At 47.0% G+C, this 21,895-nt stretch overlaps 1 protein-coding gene across 2 annotated transcripts in view; it reads left to right on the top strand.

The window, feature by feature from the left end:
- The window catches only part of SWAP70 (switching B cell complex subunit SWAP70), an 85,274-nt gene extending 64,408 nt beyond the window's left edge, over positions 1-20,866 (top strand). For both annotated transcript variants that reach the window (XM_075927949.2, XM_075927950.2), the window contains 5 exons: positions 4,348-4,455; positions 9,081-9,247; positions 10,567-10,765; positions 15,440-15,536; positions 17,295-20,866. In XM_075927949.2, the coding sequence (XP_075784064.1) occupies positions 4,348-4,455; positions 9,081-9,247; positions 10,567-10,765; positions 15,440-15,536; positions 17,295-17,404 (681 nt within the window). In that variant the 3' untranslated portion in view covers positions 17,405-20,866. The remainder of the gene's footprint in view (positions 1-4,347; positions 4,456-9,080; positions 9,248-10,566; positions 10,766-15,439; positions 15,537-17,294) is intronic.
- Positions 20,867-21,895: the final 1,029 nt, after the last annotated feature.

Raw genomic sequence — 21,895 nt, 5'->3', positions numbered from 1 at the left:
TCAGCCCACGGCCCCTTCTGAAATTTGTGAAATGGCCCCCTTCCAAAATGATTGCTCACCCAGACTTAAGTGCTCAAGAGGAAGAAACCCAGCCAGGGCTTTGTCAAGCCAAGACTTAAAAACCTCTAGGGACGGGGATTCCACTACCTCCCTAGGTAACCCATTCCAGTGCTTCACCACCCTCCTAGGGAAATAATTTTTCCTAATATCCAATCTAGACCTCCCCCACTGTAACTCCCACCCCTGACTAAGGCTAAACCAATGAGCAGAGGCTTCTAGATTTCAAACCTTGATTAGAAGCTCACAGCTTCCAGCTGCTGGCCACAGCACACACTCTTTGGGAGAAGGGGGGGGGGGGAACCCAGACAAACACAAGCTCAGCACACATCAAGAAACCCCCAAACACAAACACACACTGCAGACAGCCACCTCCCTCAAGGGTCCTGTACTGGCTTCCTCCTTTACCTGGAGAACTCCCTCTCAAAACTCCCTGTTAGCAGTCCCTGGTCTCTGATTCACTGCTGTATAAAGCCCCACCCCCTGATTAAGGCTCAACCAATGAGCAGAGGCTTCTAGATTTCAAACCTTGATTAGAAGCTCACATCTTCCAGCTGCAGGCCACAGCACACACTCTTTGGGGGGAAGGGAGGAAAAGGGAGAGGAGAAAAAAAGGGTGAAATTTACTCCCTACTGAGGCCTGAGCACCTATTAAGTCTATGTTTTGGGGCCATAAGTGAGCAGGGCTGGCAGCTAACTTTGGGCTGGATGAAGGGGGAAGGGTTATGGGAAGCCAACCCTCAGTGCCACCCAGACCATGCCACATGGGGCTCTGGCTACTGCTTCTGCTGTGGTACTAGTGGTGTTGACCTGGAGCCCTGGGCTCTTTTAAATGACCAGGCCCTGGGGAAACTTCCCACTTTCTGTTCTCCCCACCTGTCAGTGTCCCTGTAAGTGGGACTTATGTGATGCAGAAGGCTAGGTTGTGGTCTGGGTCACATGGTGCATGTTTCACACAAAGTACCCACCATACTTTGTTTGCCATAGTAATTTTTCTGGTTCCTAAAAACCTCCTATAATTTCCTCAAGCATGAATATCTATGCATCTGTACCCTGTTCAGAGGCAGTGTCTGGTGTGGAGGGGTACTGGGATGTGAGGGCCTGCCAGGCAGCAGTGAGAGAAAGCTGATTGTAAAAATCTCTACCACCAACCTGTAGCTGCAGAAGCAGGATCCAGTTCCTCAGGTGACTCAGTGTGAGTGGACCTTGACCACCTGGAGTCCCCCAGATGTCTACAGGGATCCATATGGATGCAGGGCTTAGCTCGTGTAGACACTTGAAAAATCATGGCGTTAGATTCCCATTTTTCGGAATCTGATTTGTATTTGGCCTCTACATTCATATTGATGCTGTTTTATATTCCTTTAGTTTTTAAAATTAGCATATCACATTTGGATGCCTTTAAAATATCACTCCTGTTGCCCCAGCATGCTTTCAAAGACACTGTGGCGTTAGGTTCAGTCCCCAAATGTAGGTGTTTCACAAAACTTCTCTTGTAACAATTAATACAAAAGTAATTCCTTTCCCCCTCCTGTTGTTTCAGTGTTGGTCAGGCTGATCATTTTGGTCAGTTACTCGTGTTAATTGCTGGTATGTAAAGAAATGAAAGCTATTTATAATGTATGTGTTGGCAGCTACAACAGAGCAGGTGTTGGGTTAGAGAAACTGTGGTGGAGAGAGAGGAAGTGGAGTTGCAGTTCAAATTTTGGATTTTCAAAAGGCAGTAGAACAGGTGGGTGTCCATCTCCCCCTGAAAAGTGACAGGATATAATATGACATTATATCCTAGCCTAAAATGTCATTAAAATATTTTCTTTGATAAGATGCTAGAGTCTCAAGATACAGATGGGTTTCCAAACTGAGATAACATTGTGTGAATTAGCTCATTTGACAGTTATTTTTGCTTTTGTCCAGCATTGTCAGAGCATTTTACAAACACTAACCCGTGCATGAGCCTTATTAAGAGATCAGAGATTATCACTGGAGCAGAGGCAAAGAGGCTTGTCAAAGGCCAGAGAGGGGGCTGGTGTCAGACCAGGCACTCAGTTCCAGTGTCTTTTGTCTCTGCTCTTTGCTCTGACCATCTCCTGCAATTATCTTTTCCTTTATAATTCCAAGTGATAGTTTTTGGCTCCGATCTTTCAACCCTGTATGGATATGGATATGGATATGGATATGGATATGGATATGGATCTGGCCCCGGCCCCGCGACCGCCTTGCCAGCACATTTACTAGAGCACAGCTGCAGCCACTTTAAACAGCAGGCTGCTAATTGCTGTGAAGTCTAGGCAGGGAGGAGAGAGCTTCGCCTGCTATCCCTGCCTCCTAGCAAAACCCCTCAGCTCCCTTTTGCTAGTTTTTGGCCAATAAGAGCTGGGAAATTTTGCTGAAGGCAGGGACAGCAAATGAAGCCTCCTCAATCCTTCCTCCCCTTTCGCCCTCTCCCTCCCTCCCTGTGCTGTCTCAGGTTCCTGCAGAGCTGCTGGCTGGGAGCCACCTAGGTAAGCACCTCCCAGCCAGAGTCTGCCTCTGGCACCCCCCCCCCCCCCCCCGCAACTGCCTGTTCTAGGCCACCAGCCAAACTTCCTGTATCCCCGCCCCCCCCCCCCCACCTCCTCCAGGTCATAACTCCCTCCCAGACTCTGCACCCCTCCCTCAGGCCAGAATCCTCTCCTCCACCCATCCCCCTCCCTGACCCTGCACCCCATCTGCCTGCCCCACATCACTACCCAAACCCTCTGCACACCTTTCCCCCCTTCTCCCAGGTCACAGTTTCCTCCCAGACCCTGCATCCCCTCCTACATCCCTCCTCCAGGCCAGACTCGTCTCCTGCACCCATACCCACTCCTGGACCCTGCACCCCAAGCCCTTGCCCCCAATCATAACCCTATCCTACACTCATATTCCGTCTGAGACCCCACACTTCCTCCTGCACCCCAGTCCTCTATCCCAAGCTCCCTTCTATAGCTTGCCCACTGTCCCAGACCCAAAGCCTGCTCCCCAGAAGTGCGGCCCTTGACCACTTCCCAAAATCTTGGGAGTGCCCCCCCCCCCACTAAAAATTATTGCCCACCTCTGCCTTGTGGGTAATCATGTGGTTATTAACAAGAGACAGACAAATTGCATCGATTGTTTTCATTTGTTACTGTTATACTCCCATTATGTTTCATAATCTCCCAGAAAAAATCATTTTCTTATCCTTTGAGACAACTTGGCTGTGTGGAAATCCTCAAGCCCTTAGAACTCCTCCCTTTAAGCATCTGCTGCAGCCAAGCATGCAGGGGGGGGGGAGGGAGGGAGGAGAGGGGAGTGAGTCAGCAACTTCCTGCCCTGTACAAAGCCTGAGACCTCTTGCCCTCTTCCTCCATGCATGGTATTAACAGCAGCCAGGAGGAACTGTCCTCCCAGCCTCCTGACATCATTCACTCAACTCTGAAATCTAGATTTTGGATTTTTCCCTCTTATTTGCTGTGTTAGGCTCTTGGTTCCTTTCACAGGTCAAACTACAGGGCAAACTCATTCAGTCCTGTAGATTTTACATCAAGGTGGTATTTTGGGGAATGCCTCTGGGCCCAAAGATGACTCTGTGCATCTCATTCAGTTTCTATAGTCGTTGGACAGCCGATTTATAAAACACACATCCCTCTTAATACTGGTAAAATTGCAAAAACTGGGCTGTCCTCCTGTTGTCCATTCATTCACTTACTGCTGCCTACAGTTCAGTCTCCACGCTCACACTTGCTATTGCAGAAATCTGTGCAGTGTTCCCACACTATGAAAGCTTTCAATAATTAATTTTAGGATCAAAAAAATCCTAAATGTTTATGAATTAAAAACTAGCAACATTTTTAATTGGGTTAATAGAAATAATTAATTTCGGTTTTTATCTCAATTTTTTTTTTACTATAAGTTAAATGTAAAATGAGAAGTTGTTTTGAAATAAACTTAATTTTTATTTTGAAAGAAGGCAAACTGGACAAACTGGAAGGCAAACTGGACAAACTGAAAGGCAAACTTGGACAAACTGAAAGGTCACCTTTACACCGCCTCTCTTCCCCACTGAAAAGATTCCTGACTGTCGCGCCACCACAGTTTGTTTCTGTGAGATGTCGATTTGTACGAATGGGAGCTGAGACTGTTGTTTCTCTCTAGAACATGGGACTGACTGGGAGGAGGTTTCCTGGATGGTACCAAATACACAGACAGATCGACCATCATTGAACCATTTCTGGTCAGACGTAAGTTATCCTGTCTCTCACACTGTTTTACATGGCCATTTTCTTTGCACAGCAACTTGAAGAAGCAGCTGCTCGAGCTGCAGAAGAAGAAAAGAAACGTCTTCAGACTCAAATGGAACTGCAAGACCGATTCAGCCTGGAGCTAGAGAGAGAGAAAATGGTGAGTGCTAGGATAGCCAAAAACATTTTAAGATGTATTTCCCTCGTATCATTTTATCATAGGCATTGGCGGAATAGCTTCCAAACACGTTTTGAGTGGCAGGTTGTAAGAGTAGATGTACGGTAGCCTCACATGTAGTGCATTCATTTTGAATTGCCATCTGCAGATTGAAGCTCTTTGTACAGTTCTGGGACAACATGAATTGCAGTAGTTGAGTGCAAAGAGTGCATTCAACTGTCAATTCTATTCTTAATTCCTAATAATGTTGTTAAACCAAATTGAAGAGCTCTGTGCGTGCACAGATGAGAATGGCCATAGTGCTCAGCGCTTAAGTTGTAATTTTGTCTGTAGATCTCAAAATCCCAAAGAGGAGGAGCCCATGGCTAATAGAAATTCCTTGTTCAAGATCACCAAAAAGATTCCATGCCAGAGGTAGCACAGGACCCTGCTCTCCTGATACCCATGATGCTTTCCTTAATACACATTTGCTGTCTTGTATAGCACATTTCTACCTCTAGAACGTCAGAAGCAGCATTGCAGTCTTGTAATGCTGGCCCTCAGCCAGCCAGTCAGACCCCAGGGTGAATTTATCATAATTTTTCATCAGGTGCTTTGCCTTGAAGGAAATGGTAACTTAGGTAACATATCTACTGAAAATAAAGGGCAAATGTTGATTGTCACTCATATGCTTCATTGCACAAAACTTGCTGTGCTTGTTTAGTGAGGGAATGCGCATGTAGGAGGGAGCGAGCTCCATGCTGGAAAATAGTGTTTTTGCTCTAGTAACAGGGGCTTGAGGTAGAATCATAGAATACTAGGACTGGAAGACACCTCAAGAGGTCATCGAGTCCAGTCCCCTGCCCCCATGGCAAGACCAAATACTGTCTAGATATTTATCTAACCTATTCTTAAATACAGGCATTCCCCGGGTTAAGTACAAGATAGGGACTGTATGTTTGTTCTTAAGTTGAATCTGTATGTAAGTCGGAACTGGCGTCCAGATTCAGCCGCTGCTGAAACTGATCAGTTTCAACCGCGGCTGAATCTGGATGCCAGTTCTGACTTACATACAGATTCAACTTAAAAAACCCAGGCGTCCCCAAGTCAGCTGCTGCTGAAACTGATTAGCGGCTGGGGCTGATTCCAGGAAGCCTGGGGCAGAGCAACTCTGCCTCGGGCTTCCTGTAGTCAGCCCCTGGTCAGTTTCAGCAGCGGCTGACTTGGGGACGCCTGGGGCAGAGCAGCTGGGGTGCTGCTGGGTTGCTCCAGTAGCGTGGCTCCTTGGCTCTACTGGACCAACCCAGCAGCACCCCAGCTGCTCTGCCCCAGGCGTCCTGATTCAGCCGCTGCTGAAACTGACCGGCAGCGGCTGAATCAGGACGCCTGGGGCAGAGCAGCTGGGGTGCTGCCGGGTTGGTCCGGAGCGGTGCTGCGGGACCAACCTGGCAGCCCCCAGCTGCTCTACCCCAGGGGTAGGCAAGAAAAGCCTGGTCTGCTGGGGGGGGGGCACTAGCTGCACCCCCCCCCCCAGCAGACCAGGGGGACAGGAGCAAAGCCGCGGAGCACGCCCGCAGCGGGACAGCCCAAGCGCAGAGTAGAGCGGAAGAGTGACTTCTCATGTCTTGCTCACAATACACCTGTTAATGCATCCCAGAATCATGTTTGCTTTTTTTGCAACAGCATCACACTCATATTCAGCTTGTGGTCCACTATAACCCCTAGATCCCTTTCTGCCATACTCCTTCCTAGACAGTCACTTCCCATTCTGTATGTGTGAAACTGATTGTTCCATCCTAAGTGCAGCACTTTACATTTGTCTTTATGGGTAGGTCTACACTACCCCGCTAATTCGAACTAGCGGGGTAATGTAGGCATACCGCACTTGCAAATGAAGCCCGGGATTTGAATTTCCCGGGCTTCATTTGCATAAACCGGGTGCCTCCATTTTTAAATCCCGGCTGGTTCGAACCCCGTGCCGCGCGACTGCACGCGGCACGAACTAGGTAGTTCGAACTAGGCTTCCTAGTTCAAACTACCGTTACTCCTCATTCCACGAGGAGTAACGGTAGTTCGAACTACCTAGTTCGTGCCGCGTGTAGCCGCGCGGCACGGGGTTCGAACCAGCCGGGATTTAAAAATGGAGGCACCCGGCTTATGCAAATGAAGCCCGGGAAATTCAAATCCCGGGCTTCATTTGCAAGTGCGGTATGCCTACATTACCCCGCTAGTTCAAATTAGCGGGGTAGTGTAGACATACCCTATTAAACTTCATCCTGTTTACCTCAGACCATTTCTCCAATTTGTCCAGATCATTTTGAATTATGACCTTATCTTCCAAAGCAGTTGCAACCTCTCCCAGCTTGGTATCATCTGCAGACTTAATAAGTGTACTTTCTATGCCAATATCTAAATTGTTGATGAAGATATTGAAGAGAGCCGGTCCCAAAACAGACCCCTGCGGAACCCCACTAGTTATACCTTTCCAGCAGGATTGTGAACCATTAATAACTACTCTCTGAGTACAGTTATCCAGCCAGTTATGCACCCACCTTATAGTAGCCCCATCTAAGTTGTATTTGCCTAGTTTATTGATAAGAATATCATGTGAGACCGTATCAAATGCCTTACTAAAGTCTAGGTATACCACATCCACTGCTTCTCTCTTATCCACAAGACTCGTTATCCTATCAAAGAAAGCTATCAGATTGGTTTGACATGATTTATTCTTTACAAATCCATGCTGGCTGTTCCCTATCACCTTGCCACCTTCCAAGTGTTTACTGATGATTTCCTTAATTACTTGCTCCATTATCTTCCCTGGCACAGAAGTTAAACTAACTGGTCTGTAGTTTCCTGGGTTGTTCTTATTTCTCTTTTTATAAATGGGAACTATATTTGCCCTTTTCCAGTCTTCTGGAATCTCTCCTGTCTCCCATGATTTTCCAAAGATGATAGCTAGAGGCTCAGATACACAAGGAGCTGATAGAGGAGGTATTCTAGGATGCATTTCATCAGGCCCAGGCAGTTGTGGAAGCAGCATGCTTAGTAGCTGTAGGAGAGATAATGGCCTGATGGTAACCAAAAGCAAGCCCTCTAGCTGGATATGGTGAACTGTACCCCAAACAGCACATAGTAATGAGGGTGGCAGAAAGTCCTACCTGGTCTCCACCAATGAGGTTCAGGGCCCTCACTTGGTGTTCAGAGTAAGACATCACTGCTAAGCTTCAAATAGTGACTAGAGGGAAACTTAGATGTGTGTTTCCTGCTTTATCTTTGTTCTTCCTTCCTGTATGCCTTTACCCTGCCGAAGGCGAGAGACAGCCTTCTGGGGTTGGGGCGACTGGCCTGTCTTCTTTCCAGCCACTGCTTCCTGCTCCACCTGGCTCCTGGGGAGAGAACGGGGAGCCCAGCAGAGGAACAGCAGTTCTGTCAGCTGCGTTCAGCACCTGCTCTGCCCAGAGCCATCCTGTCACTAGAATGGTTTGGGGTGGCTTCTCTGAGCCCCTCACTTTGGGAGGCCATGTGGTAGCTGCTCCAAAAGTCCTGTGGATACTGTCCCACATCCTGAGGTTAGTACACCCAGCCTAGAGTGGCCTAGCAATTTACCTGGGGGCCTGGGGCCTCCTGCTGCCATAGTTGGTGCAAGGAGCTCTGACCCCTGCTGCTGCCCCATGCCAGGCTCCCCGGTAATCGCCTGGGTCGTGTCACTCAGGGAATGGGGCTTTGGGGATATGGTGCAATAGGGACAGAGGAGGGAGCAGCAGGGATAGGAATGGGAAGAGGCAGCGTGGCAGTAAGGCTTGGGCAGAGCGGGGGGTTGTTCCGGGCCTCACATCCTTCTAGGCAGGGTTTGCCATGGCTCTGTGTAAAAGGCAGAAAGTGAGGAGCATCCATGAACAGTGGTCTGAGGTTTAGGAGTATTCCCATTAGTCTGGCATGGCTGGAGGTGACACAGGTAATTATCTTAGTTTCTACCCTGGATTGATTTTTTTCATAGTTCTACTCCTTGGTGGCTTTCTCTCTGCTTTTCTCTGCTTGTCCAGCCCCATAGCCACAATTGTCACTCCACTACTACTCACTGCTTAGTACCCTGGCCTTTACAGTGTGATGTTTACTAAGGGATTGTCTACACATTGTTGTTGAAACAGTTTAAACTTGTGTATGGGTTCTTGTCTGTATAATACTGCTGCCAGCCATTTAGCTTGTGCTTATAACTTGCGAGACCTGAGCCAAACAGATCCAGGTTTAAACCAACCTAAGAGCATCTCGCAACATTGTGACACTGTAAATAAAGAAGTATGAAATCAATGAGTTAGTTCTAAAGCTACAGCTGTGCATTGACCAGGTGCAAGTTTAACTCTGAAGTCCACCTGTAGGGACAGTATGCAGGGTAGAGGAGTTAAGCATCTTGGAAAAAGTGCAAGCAGAGAAGCAGGGGAAGCAAGCAGCTATATACAAGAATCCTGCCTGAGGCAGGAAACTTGACAAGTACAGAGAAAAGGTTCCCTTGTGTCTCTGAAAATTAGATATCCTTCAGGGCTCCACCCTGGGCAAACAGAGCCCCACTATTTCCTCTCCTATCACGGGGATGATGAGCTAAGGTGTGTCCTCACTTATGCTTGCAGGTAAGACAGCAAATGGAAGAGCAGGTTGCTCAAAAATCGTCTGAACTTAAACAGTATTTGCAGAGAGTGTGTGAACTCGAAGAAATGTATAAACAGCTACAGGAAGCCTTGGAGGATGAGAAACAGGCACGTCAAGACGAAGAGACTGTAAGGAAACTTCAAGCCAGGTGAGGTTTTAGTGTTATTGGTAACAGTAGAAGACCAGTAAAACCACCCCGACAAGGATGATCTAGGGTTACTTTGTCCTGCCTCAGTGCAGGGGACTGGACTTGATGATTTCCTGAGAGCTCTTCCAGCCCTGCATTTCTCTGATTCTAGGATGTTGCAGAGGAGGCTTGAGGGTGATGTAAGGGACTGAGGTGCTGCTGTCCCTGTGCCCTCTCAGGCTGTGTCCAGACTCCATGCCTCCGTCGACGGAGGCATGTAGATTAGCCAGATCGGAAGAGGGAAATGAAGCCGCGATTAAAATAATCGCGGCTTCATTTAAATTTAAATGGCTGCCCCGATCTGCCGATCAGCTGTTTGTCGGCAGATCGGGAGAGTCTGGACGCGATGCCCCGACAAAGAAGCCTTTCTTCATCGACACAGGTAAACCTGGTTTCACGAGGCTTACCTGTGTCGATGAAGAAAGGCTTCTTTGTCGGGGCATCGCGTCCAGACTCTCCCGATCTGCCGACAAACAGCTGATCGGCAGATCGGGGCAGCCATTTAAATTTAAATGAAGCCGCGATTATTTTAATCGCGGCTTCATTTCCCTCTTCCGATCTGGCTAATCTACATGCCTCCGTCGACGGAGGCATGGAGTCTGGACACAGCCTCAGATACAATAAGGGTGAGGAACTTATAAATACATAGTAGTGATTAATCAGAGCAGTGATCCTTAATAAAATACCGAAGCTGAGTGTAGTAGACAGCTATGGGATGTTTAAATACTGGACACTTGTCCTTAAGGCCTAAACATTCAAAAGTGACTAATGATTCTGGCTAGCTCTGTTTTTGGGTTCCCAACATGACACACAATAAAGGGGGTCGATTTTTCAGGTGTGCTGCTCTTTCAGAAAATCAGGCAACTTTTAATGTGTGCCAAGTGTGGCACCAACAATGTTTATGTCACTTCTGAAAACGGACATGTACCTGGACATTTCCCCATACAGGTTTTCATGTCCAGTTCTATTTTATCCCAAAATTAATTTTATACTAATAATGGGTTTGCATTTTCATTTTCTACTCTGGATTTCAACTTTGTTTTTCATGTTGTTCCACTGAAATAACTCCCTAAACCACAGGTTTTAGTGATGGGTTATTTGTGCTCTTGAGTGACTTGTATGGGTTTTAGTGTTCTGAAAACGCCTCGTTTTCCCATGCTTTCCAAGTGAATCATCCGAAAGAAATTTGCTGGACCCCTGGCTTGTTAGCAAATATGTAGGTAATGGATTCGACTTAGTTTTCCACTACAGGGTTGCAGTTCTCCCAATCTCCTCTCTAGGTTACTGGAGGAAGAAGTAGGCAAGAGAGCAGAACTGGAAAAATGGCACTTGCAGCAGCAGCAGACTATTCAGATGACAGAAGCAGAGAAGCAAGAATTGGAGACCCAGAGGATCATCAAGGAACGTGCTCTTCAAATTGCTATGCAACAATTGGAACAGCTTGAAGTAGAAAGGAAGCAGGCCCTTGAACAGTATGAGGTAAACTACTTTATGCAGCTGGGTTCCTATTGGCCTAATACTTATGCCAGGTTTAATGAGACCCAAATTAAAACAAATGTTAGGGGTTGGTAATAAGGATATTGTGCCTTTTTAATTCACTTCTATGCATGTGAATCCAGCCCAGAACAAGAAATGTTCTCCAGCTTTTTCAGTGGCTTCTGCCTATGGTACATTTAATGGCCCCTGTTGTTTGTTGTATTTATCCTTTGAGCATCCCTGTGTTGTGCTTTTTTTCCCATTGTGTGGATGGAGATCTGAGGCCCAAGGTCACACATAGCAGGGAACTGAACCCACATCTGATAAATCCCAGACTAACAAGGACCATCCTGCCTCTCTTACAAGAGCTTCAGTCCTCTGAATTGTCACTATTGCACAAACCATCAGCTAGCACCAACTGAGGGCCCCATTGCCAGTGAGAGGAATGACAAGTAATGATTATGGGACTGGATTGTCCTCTGATCCCCTGCATAGCTCGGCTATGACAAGGCAGAATTCTGAGATCCACTTGCTTTCTTGATAGTGCTGCAGGTTTAACATGAAACCGTGCAAGCCAGAACATTTAGGGTATGTCTACACTACATGGCTCCATCGACAGAGCCATGTAGATTACCTTTGTAGGCATAGGAAAATGAAGCAGCGATAAATTGCCGCTTCATTTAAATTAAAATGGCTGCCGCACTGTGCCGATCAGCTGTTTGTCGGCACAGTGCTGTAGTCTGGATGCTCCACGGTCGACCTCTCCGGTATGCCTCATGGTGCCTTTGATGTCGACCATGGAGCGTCTAGACTACAGCGCTGTGCCGACAAACAGCTGATCGGCACAGCGTGGCAGCCATTTTAATTTAAAAGAAGTGGCGATTATTTAAATCGCCGCTTTATTTTCCTATGTCTACAAAGGTAATCTACATGGCTCTGTTGATGGAGCCATGTCGTGTAGACATACCCTTAGAGGCAAAGGTGCAGGGGTTTTCATCTGCTTATTGTGATTGCACTTCAGCCATACTTTGTTGTGCCTGGGAACAGTGGAGACTATCTTTTTGTTCTGTGGGGTTTCAGTGGAGGGAAATGATGGGTATGTTCCATCAAGGAGAGGAAAGTGGATTTAAGAAATATGCTGTACAATTTCTCAAACATTGAATTCCCAATGATCTATTAGATTTATATAATTGGTGCTAAGTGTGACATTGCCAAGGAAATTGCTTGATTTTTTTCAACAATACTTGAGCCATGTTTCATCACAAATGCCCATATATGTACACCATAAATGAAACCACATTCCTGTTCCAAAAAGCAACCTGCTTATGCCAAAACCAGATTTAAATTTAACAAACAACTCTTAAACTTTAAGCAACTTGATACCTTTTTAAGTTAGAAAGTGCAAATATTTAACAAGGTCTCTTTAAATATTCATGTTTCTTATAATATAGTCCAACATTTCTTTTACAAATAAGGCCTCTAGGGAATTGCTGGCATTGACTCAAAAGGCCAGCTGAGATTAACAAAAGGAAGGCCTGGTCTTTAGATTTACATTGCACCCATTAATTTTGGTGCCCTCAGTTTGTCTATGTTCCCCACATGCCCCCTCAAATGCTTCTGGGTGCTCAAGCTGCCTTGCATATGCCCAAGATGAACACTTCCCTTACAGAGTGTGACTTCCTGATTGACCTTCAGTGGCAAGGCCATCCAATAAGGCTCTTAGCCCATAAACCTTTTGCTATGCTGAAATTGTTCTCCCTGCAAGTGTCATGCCAGCCATACTTCCACCAGGGCAGAATGTTGTTGTAAACCCCATTCCCCTAACTGACAGCATTATAAGATAGGCTGACGCATTCTGTTATGTACTTCACTGTAGTGCCTGTGTAACCTAATCATAGAACATGACCTCACTGTGCTGTGCCCACTGCCCAGAGAACAAACAGAGGGCACATCCCCCAAAGAACATAACTATCCCGGGGTTACAAATGGATACACGGGAGTACCAGGAAATAACTAGGTCTACTCAACATGCCAAGCACAGGTCTTGACACATTAGCAGCCTCCCTGTTTTCTAGTTTCTTGCTAGGAATCCTGTGAAGGTGGATAAAGAGATGGCTTTGCACATGTTTACATGGCAAGTGGTAGCCTGGGAGAAAGCACAATGGTTCTTGTTTGAAGATACAACAAGTAGGCAGTGGAGACTAGCATCATAAGCTGAGCAGAGGCCGATGCTAATGGCCCAATAGCAAATGAAGTGATGCATGGTATGGGGATAGACTGAAGGGCCTGGAAAGTAAAGACCGAGCAGCTCATGTCTGATGTGGTAGATAACAGGGAACCAGTGGGGGAATGCAAAGGGAGAGCTGGCATGGGCTGAACAGTCTGGGAAATGCATTCTGAATGGGTGCGAGTGGGTCAAGGTGGCATTTGTCAAGGGCAGAGGAAAGGAAATTGTAGTAATGGAGTCATGAGATGATAATTTGGATAGGTAGGAAGAGGCACAAGAGAGCCATCTGAGGCAGGAAGAAAAAATCAGCCAGATTTAGACACAGCTCAGAGGTGAAGAACCACACTGGAGTGGGCAATAATTTTGGATGCAGGGGATGGGGGCACTTCACAAATTTAAGAAATGGTTGTGGGCTGCTTGGAATGGGTGGGGCCTTGGGCAGAAGGGGTGGGGCCTTTTAAATAGCAGGAGTTGAAAGGGAGGCTCCCAAGCGAGGCATTAGCGGCGGGCTGAGAGACCTTTCAGCTCCTGCCATTTCTGCCTAGTGGCTGCTCCCACGTTGCCTGGCAGCCACTTGGAAAACATAAGCTCTTGAAATAGCAGGAGTTAAAAGGGCTCATGCTTCTCTGGCAGCTCCCAGGCAATGTGTTAGCGGTGGAGCCAGGAGCTGCCACGGGCCAGATGAATGTGCTACACAGGCCGGCTCCAGCCCGCTGAGAGCACCTTGCCCAGCCCTGCCTTAGACAGAGGTGGGAGTTGAAGATGATGGTCGAGTTCTGAGCATGCAGTGATGCTGTTGTCTCCACAGTGATGAAGAAAGGAGGCAGTGGGGAACCCGAGGACCGGGAGGAGGAATGTTAAGAGCTCTATTCTAGACATGCTGAGTCCTCAGCAGTGCACACATCCCCAGGCTGAGAACCACTGCAGGAGAGGGAGACCCGGGACAGAACCCTGTGGAAACTAACAGAAAACTGGGAAAGTTAGGGAGGGTTCTCAGAAGTAAAAGACAAATTGAAAGAGCAATTAGTGAGGTAGGAGGAGAAGCAGGACAGAATGACAGAAGCCCAGACGCTTCAAAATGCGGGGCCTGGTTGACACTGGAAGTCAGCTGACAAGTCCAGGAGGATGAGCATGGAGTACCATTGGAGCTTTAGACATATAATCTTAAGTCTTTAATGGTAATTCAGTTGATTGATAAAATGAGTATTTTCTAAGTAAGTAACTGAACTGCTTACCAGTTTTTGTGGGGTGCTGCCAGTCTTTGAAGGGGGCTAGGGTAGGGAGGTTGGAGTGTTTCATCTCTCTCTATATATATTAAAATAACCTTTTCCTGTGGGTGACTGTGATGTCATCATATCGCTCTGTTGCTTCACCCCGCCCCCCCCAGCCTCAACAGGGTCCCAGAAGGGGAAGAGGCGGCCATGGCTCAGGGTTCTCCTTCCCCCGTCTTGGGCCCGGCTCCCCCTGCAGGAGGACCCGGGGAGGCAGCAGTGGCTCCTCACTGTGCTGGGGTCCCTGATGCTCTGGGACCCAGCAGGGAACCGCCACCTCAGGCAGCTTGGATCGCCACCTGCCTGGAGCTCCAGCCTCAAACCATCTCCTCACGCAAGGTTAATGTGCCAGCGGGGGAGGGGGAAGAGAAGAAACCCCCGAGGCTCCATGCCGGATTCAGCTTGTGGAGAAGCATGCGTGCTGCTGAGGGGAGGGGGCCCCCGGCCCTCCCCATAGCACCGGGCGGGCTTCTCCGCAAGTTGAATCTGGCATGGCGCCTTGGGGGTTTTTCCCCTCCCCCTCAGGAAGCTGGCCCACTAATCTTGCAGGAGGGAAGGAGGGAGGGTTCCAGGCTGGAGCACCAAGCTCATGGCGGCCCCAGTGCGCCTGACCCAAGGCAGCCAGGGTGGCAGCTACCCCCTGGGTCCTGGAGTGTCTGGGCCCTGAGTGCAGCGAGGAGCTGCTGCTGCCACTCCTCTGGCAGCTGGAGGGAGGCCAAGAGGCTGGCGGGAGGCTGTGGCTGGCTGTAGCTCAGGGAGCAGGAATGAGGAAGCTGAGGAGGAGGCCAGGGTTGGCTGTGATCGTGAAGGTGGATGGAAGGGGCCGAGAGGCTGGGGGAAAGGCCAGGGCTAGGTGGGGGTCCTGAGAGGCTGGGGTAGGCGAAGATTGGGGGGGGTAGGGAAAGGGGGGGGGCGAGAGGCCAGGGCTGGCGACTGGGGAGGGGGTTGTGGGGGACGGGAGGGTGCGAGAGACTGTGGCTAGAGCGAACCCTTAGGCAGGCCAAGAGGTGGGGAGTTGGGGCTAGTGTGGCCTTGGTGGCATGGGGGGTGGGCGGGAGAGGTGAGTTGGTATGTGTAGCGAGCAGGGGGCACTGCCCCCAACTCTTCCTGTATATTGTGTGTGGTGTACCGGGAATAAGCCAGAGCCTTTTTGTAAGAATGCACTGCATCTTGTTTCAGGAAGTCAAAAAGAAGTTGGAAGTGGCAGCTAACAAGACCAAGAGCTGGAAAGATAAAGTAGCTCAGCATGAAGGATTAATTCGACTAATAGAGCCAGGTACGTAATGAGTACTAAAAATACAGTTCCCAGAGCGCTCATGAGATGTGTCCATGAAAGGCAGTGCAGTTCCTGCCTGACGGACCCAGGTACTGCAGCTTACAATAACTGCATTTAAAATAAGTGCTGAGTACAGAGGGACTCTGCTACAAAAAAGCATGTGCAGTATCCAGGGCTCTGATTTTGCCAATTTGACTGGAGCGGATTGTGCAAAACCTTTATGTGGTGGAGAACAAAGATTATATCTCAGTGTCCCATTATCCTCCATTTCTTTGCACTGGAGCCCAGTAAATAGTGCCGTTAAGAAGCATCCGCACTGGCAGCCTTAGAGCCATCTGCTCTTCCTGCTAGCTCTTCTCCTGCAGAGTCAACATTTCAGTTGAGATGATTCCTGCTCTAAGGCCTGCTCCTCCCCTAGCAAAAGCAATGCCATTGGTTGGGGAAGGAACAGGGCTCGGGCACTTTGGCATCCTTTCATCTCTTCCTAACACTAGCCTGCCCAGAGGTGGGAAGCACAATGCTCAAGGTGAAGAGGCTAGAAATCAATACCATGGAGACTTTGCTGCCCACAGGCATGTATTAAACAAACAAACAAGGAATTTCTTTAGTTTGAGCCTATTCCTGTTTTTATACATTGTGAACATATTTTTAGGATTTTGTGTGAGAAAAAGTTGCTTCTATTGCCAGTTCCTGTTGGTTTGGTTACATAGTGTGGGCGATACGAGAAACAAACACCACAAAACATGGAGTAAAACACTTCTTTGTTTAACAAACTCAGCCATGATGCTCTAATTCTTCGGATCCAGTGAGTGGGTAGCCAGTGCATGACTAAGGGCTGTAACTGGCTGCTCAACCAAGGGCCCAGCTGGGGGCTGGTTTGGGCCTGGAGCCGTTTAGTACACCTTTAAAGCTGCTCAGGTCTGCATGGTGTGACTGAGCACTTCCTGATCAGCTGGGGTTGCAGGAATGTGTTAGGCAGAAAGGGTTGCCTGGCCAGGTCAGATCCCTTATCTCCTGGGAACATTCCCGATAGTGGGGAATGGTGTCGAGCAGCTGCAGCTGCTCCGTTCCACGTGGTGATTTCCCAGAGGCAGGTTAAGGTAGTTTTATGGTGCCAGGAATCCTTGGTGAGGCTAAGGATTTGCCCCCAGGTTGCTACAGCCACATAGGGCAGATTTTACAGCAGTGCTTCTAAGTGGCTCACTGAGGCTTTTCCCCTACATTCTCAAAATGGGATAGTGATCATTATCTAGCTGCCTAGGAGCCTAGTCATGTCCCAGAACTCTTGTGCTAGGTACTGTACGGATACAAAACAGTGTAAGCTCTTGTGGGGGCAGGGACAAAGTGATTGGTCAATTTTGCCACAGTCACGGATGTTACAGAGGACGGCTGGTGCCCTAAAGGGAGAAGATGTTGACAAAGCTGGTACAGCTAAGTGGCTGCAGGTTCATGAACTGGACGGGTATCTAGATGAACTTTGGGCAGTAGACACAAATTGCTTTTAATCCTTGTAAAAAAATAATTTGGTAAATGGAATGAGATTATTATATTGCATCCTTGCAAGAACTGTGTCGAACAGGTAACCATCCCGGGGGTGGTGGGTTAAAACAGCAGTTATCTTCCAATAGCCAACATATGTTTGTTATGCAGATAGTTGCATTAATTCTAGTCATGCTCTATCCAGCCTGATGTAGGCAGCAATAATTTTACCTATGAAAAACTGTCCATTTTTACGTCAAGTATCATAATGTTTTGCAGGGTCTAAGAATCCTCATCTAATTACTAACTGGGGACCAGCAGCCTTCACTCAAGCTGAACTTGAGGAAAGAGAAAAGAGCTGGAAGGGGAAAAAATCCACTTCTGAGTAATGAAGACAGCTTAAGCATCTCACTAAATGAAATACAATGTTTGATCATTCCATTTTATACTTCAGATATGGCTTTCTGCTTGTAATGATGTTACAAAGCAAACACTGTCTACAAATGGAACTTTTATTACAACTCTCATGGCTGCAATTTTCCCTCCAACATTTAGTTTCCAGAAACTGCTTTATTTATATGGATGTTATCCAATCCAGCTGCAGATTTTCATTTAACTTTGTCCCATCACATTTTTACAGGTTATTCTATGAACAAAATGGCAGCATTTGATAGGTTAAGTACCATCATTTCCAGTGTTTCTAAAGCAAGGGAACCCTTTATATTGGCAGCAGTGTCACTTAAAACAAAAGGTGGTGCCCTTTCCTGGAAAGCAACCATCACCTCTTCTCCCACAGCCAATTAAAGTCATCTTTTGCCCTTCATTCCATCTTCTCCACCGGACATGTAGAGAACATCTGTTCTCAAATAGGCTCAGGCTCAAGCCTAACCATCTACTCACACATTTTGCTACACCTCTTGCTTTGCAGCTTAGTCTCACTGGACCTGTGCTGGCGGAATCTGCCAAAACTATTCCTTATGCCAGTCAAGTGTTCCTCCACTGCACTCTGAACAAAGGGCCAGAGCAGTCTAGTCTGAGTATGGTGCTGGCTTTCATTAGAAGTATCCATAGTGGGACTCAGCTTTAACAATTCCTAGTACGCATGCAAGCCCTTGGGTAACAAAGCCAGGCCTTGGTAACTTGGGTTCTTCTGAACTTACTGGCAGTGGAAACATAACCTTACTCTCCTGTGCTTTTTAAAAGATGTTCAATCATCACTTAAAGCAGGGGTGTCCAAACTTTTTTCAAAGAGGGCCAGATTTGAAGAAGTGAACATGAGTGAGGGCCGACCATTTTGCCTGACATTCTTTGAACCATGAAAATTAAATGCAAATTAACTATTTTATGCAAAGTTTATTGCAAACGGCATACTTTTCATTTCGTCACATGGATGACAAATCTAAACAGGTGTTAAATCACTCTGCCTTTCATATCTGAAGGCCAGATGAAAAAAAAATCCAGGAAGCTGAAATATATGTCAGGAACATTGTAAAGTACATTACATATTATCAACTTTTAAGTTAAAAAAATATGAACAGGAACATAACACCAACTATACATGTTGTGTCCAAATATATTTATAACTGATTTAGACCAACTGACATTAACTGAGATTTTACAATGTATTCATCTCAATTGAAAAAAAAACTTGCCTACACTAATGTGAAGGGTGAAACTGAGATCTGGACTGCAGCACAGGAGAGCGTAGGGCACGCTGGCCTCACGGCAGCATGGGGGCAGGGCGAACCCGCAGCCAAGCGGGGCTGCGGACGTGCCCTACATGGCAGGCTTTAGGACCGCAGCGGCCGCCATGGATGGCGGCGGCGCGGCCGGAAGCGGCGCGCTGTGCGCGCCAGTTCAGAGGAGCGCCGGGGAGCCAGGAGAGGGGGAGGAAGCGGGGGCTGTCCCTGCACTCTCAGCCCCAAAGTGGAGGGCCCGCGGGGTCGGAGAGCGCAGGGCACGCTGGCCTCACGGCGTCCCGGGGTCAGGGCGAACCCGCAGCTAAGCGGGGGAGCGGGGCTGTGGACGTGCCCTACAGGGCAGGGTCTAGGACCGCGGCGGCAGCGCGGCCCAAAGCGGCGCGCTGCGCTGTGCGCGCCAGTTAAAAGGAGCACCGGGGAGCCGGGAGAAGCGGGGGCCGTATTAAATCTGACCGCGGGCCGCAATTGGCCCGCGGGCCGGACTTTGGACATGCCTGACTTAAAGGCTTACTATGCTTCAAGAAGAAATTAGATACTGGATTCAGAAGTTACTAAAAGAGGCTCTTAGCCTGCATTATAGTGAGGCTGGTGTTCAGTAATCATTAGTGGTCCATTTTAGCCTGAAAATCAGTGTGGGAGGTACAGGTCCCAGCTTGAGGAGACAAACTCCCTGCTGTGTCTATTTTTAACACTGAGATGCCTGCACTCGGAACTGCTAGTTCCTCTCACTGTTGCAGCCACATTCTGGTTTTAGTACATGTGGAGGTGTATTGCTCTGAACTGGGAACAACTGCCCAAGTGTGAAACATGAAATCCTGTGAGAATGGCTATGAAAAGTGAGATGCTAAAAACTGTTTGAGGACCAGGTTCCACCAATCCAGGAAGGAGAAAAAAATTACTTTGTGTTTTGTTTTCAAACCTGTAAATGGGATGAAAACTTTATTAACTCAGCAGTCAGCTGTTACCCTCACCTAGTAGCATTACCTTTAAACAACAAAACACAAAACTTTGACCCAAAGCCAAGAATCTGGCATTGATCTATTCAATTATATTAAAATATTCCAAAGAACTCTAGCGCATGGTGCGTCTTGCTGTTTATTTCTGAAAGTAATGTGCTATGTGCTACATTCCCCACCCTCAAGCTGGGGGTGGGGAACCTAAGGCCCAGTGGCTTGATGCAACCCCTAGCTTGCTTGGATCCGGCCCCTGGGGCTTAAGGAGCCCACGCTGGTAAGGGGTGAATTTTTTGTTTCTCACTTGTGTGCAGCTTCTCCCACCCCCGGACTGATTTTTCTGTGGGTCAGTGGCCCCAGCCCAAAAAAGATCCCCATCCCTGCCCTGAGGGAAAGAAGTCAGTCTGTTCCTGAGAAATATTTCCTCAAATGTACACTATGCCTCAGTGCCTAAATAGCAGCTACCCATGCATAGGGCTTGCTAGTCAATTTTACCTTGCACAGCTGTAAAAAATAAAATTCTCACCTTTTAGTGCAGCTAAACTGTTAAATTATTGTGTAGTTAAATATGAAAATGACCGAGATTCATAACAAACTATTTGTGTACAGAACAGTATTACTGAGTGATTCAGTAAAATAACAGAGGTAGAAACTGTACAGTGTTGAACAAAAACATCCTTCAGCTCACTTTTTTTTTAAAATTTGCTAGAGAATCAAACACCACGGAGATTTAAACCAGACTTTTTTATGAGTGGTTATATTTTTATACTAATTAATTGAACTAATGTTTCAATAAATGGAGTTATGCTAGCACATAAATGTATACCCTAGAATTTCATATTTGTAATTACTGTACAGTAAACTAATATATTTTAGTTTGCTAATAAGCCATTTGATTATAATTGTTTTCATAAGAACCATGTGTTAATAGCAGAAATACTATCATAGGTCTATTTTATTAAACTGGAAAAGGATGAGCTAGAACAGTATAACTTACAAACCTCTCTCTTCTCCTCCCACTTTGTTTGGGCATGAACCATGGAACATGTGTTGGGCTCATTTAATTTTCTGCTCACTGTCTTTGTTAAAAAAAATGTCCAAAATATTTTAAGGAAATACCAAATGATGCAGATTTTTTTACTGTTCTTTAGAATTCGCTTTTTAATAAAATAATGCAAAAAAGTTATTTTCACTTCTAGATGAACGTGTACACTTTCTTTAGCTTCTTGTAATGGGAAATGGTCTCTACCACAACAGCCCATTTATTTTTCTGAGCAAATTACTACATAAAACACACACCTACACACCACCACTTTACTCATCAGAATAGTGGTCATATATGTGTAAGATATTCAGTGACTATCCACATTCAGCCCTGCTCTACGCTAGGGAGTTATTTCAGAATAACTCCCCTTATTTCGAAATGACAAGTGGAGCGTCCACATTACCAACCCTGTTATTTTGAAATAAGGGTCTGGTTATTTTGAAATAATAACTCCTGCTTTCCATGAGGACTAACTCTTATTTCAAAGTCAAGATAGTATGGATGCTCCACTGCTGCTGTTTTGAAATAACTACTCCCCAGAGTCATTCAATGTCATTATTCCCCAGTGCTTCCTGAGGCTCCTAAGTTGAGGGAGCACATCCAGATTAAGGGAGCCTGACTAGGACTAATGTCAAGGCTTCTCTGCAGTGTTGGACGTATAATTTTGCAATAGTTATTTCGAGAGTTTTGAAATAGTGTTTTGAAATAATTTCCTAGTGTAAACATGCCCTCAGGGGTCAGAAACCATTAGGTTTTGGATCAGATCAGACTGTAAGCAACAAAACAATTTTAGGGGCATTGCACAAAACTAGTTTCTTGAAACCTTTGTCTTTGCACTAGTTAACCTTACTTTACACAAAGTGCTCTTTACAACACTGTCATCTGAGCTTCCAGAAACAACTTTCTCTCCATGCCCAGTGTCAGCCGACGGTCAGGGCAGTGTGTGTGTGTGTGTGTCTGTGTGTGTGTGTGTGTGTACGTGTACTATACACCCGAGACTTTAACTGCTGAGACCGGGGTCCCTTGCAGTGGGCAACCTGGAAGAGGTTGATGGGCGCCCCAATAAGTGTACAGGAAGAGCTTATTACACTTCAGATTTCAGCTGCTAGAATTCATAATTCCTTCGCAGCGGGCAGCCTTGGGGAGGCTGAGAAGCGTCCCAACGGATTTTGCCACCTGGGT

Source organism: Pelodiscus sinensis, chromosome 5, assembly GCF_052426305.1.
Source record: "Pelodiscus sinensis isolate ZL-2025 chromosome 5, ASM5242630v1, whole genome shotgun sequence".
Lineage (NCBI taxonomy): Eukaryota > Metazoa > Chordata > Testudines > Trionychidae > Pelodiscus > Pelodiscus sinensis.
This window is presented reverse-complemented; position numbering and strand designations above follow the sequence as displayed.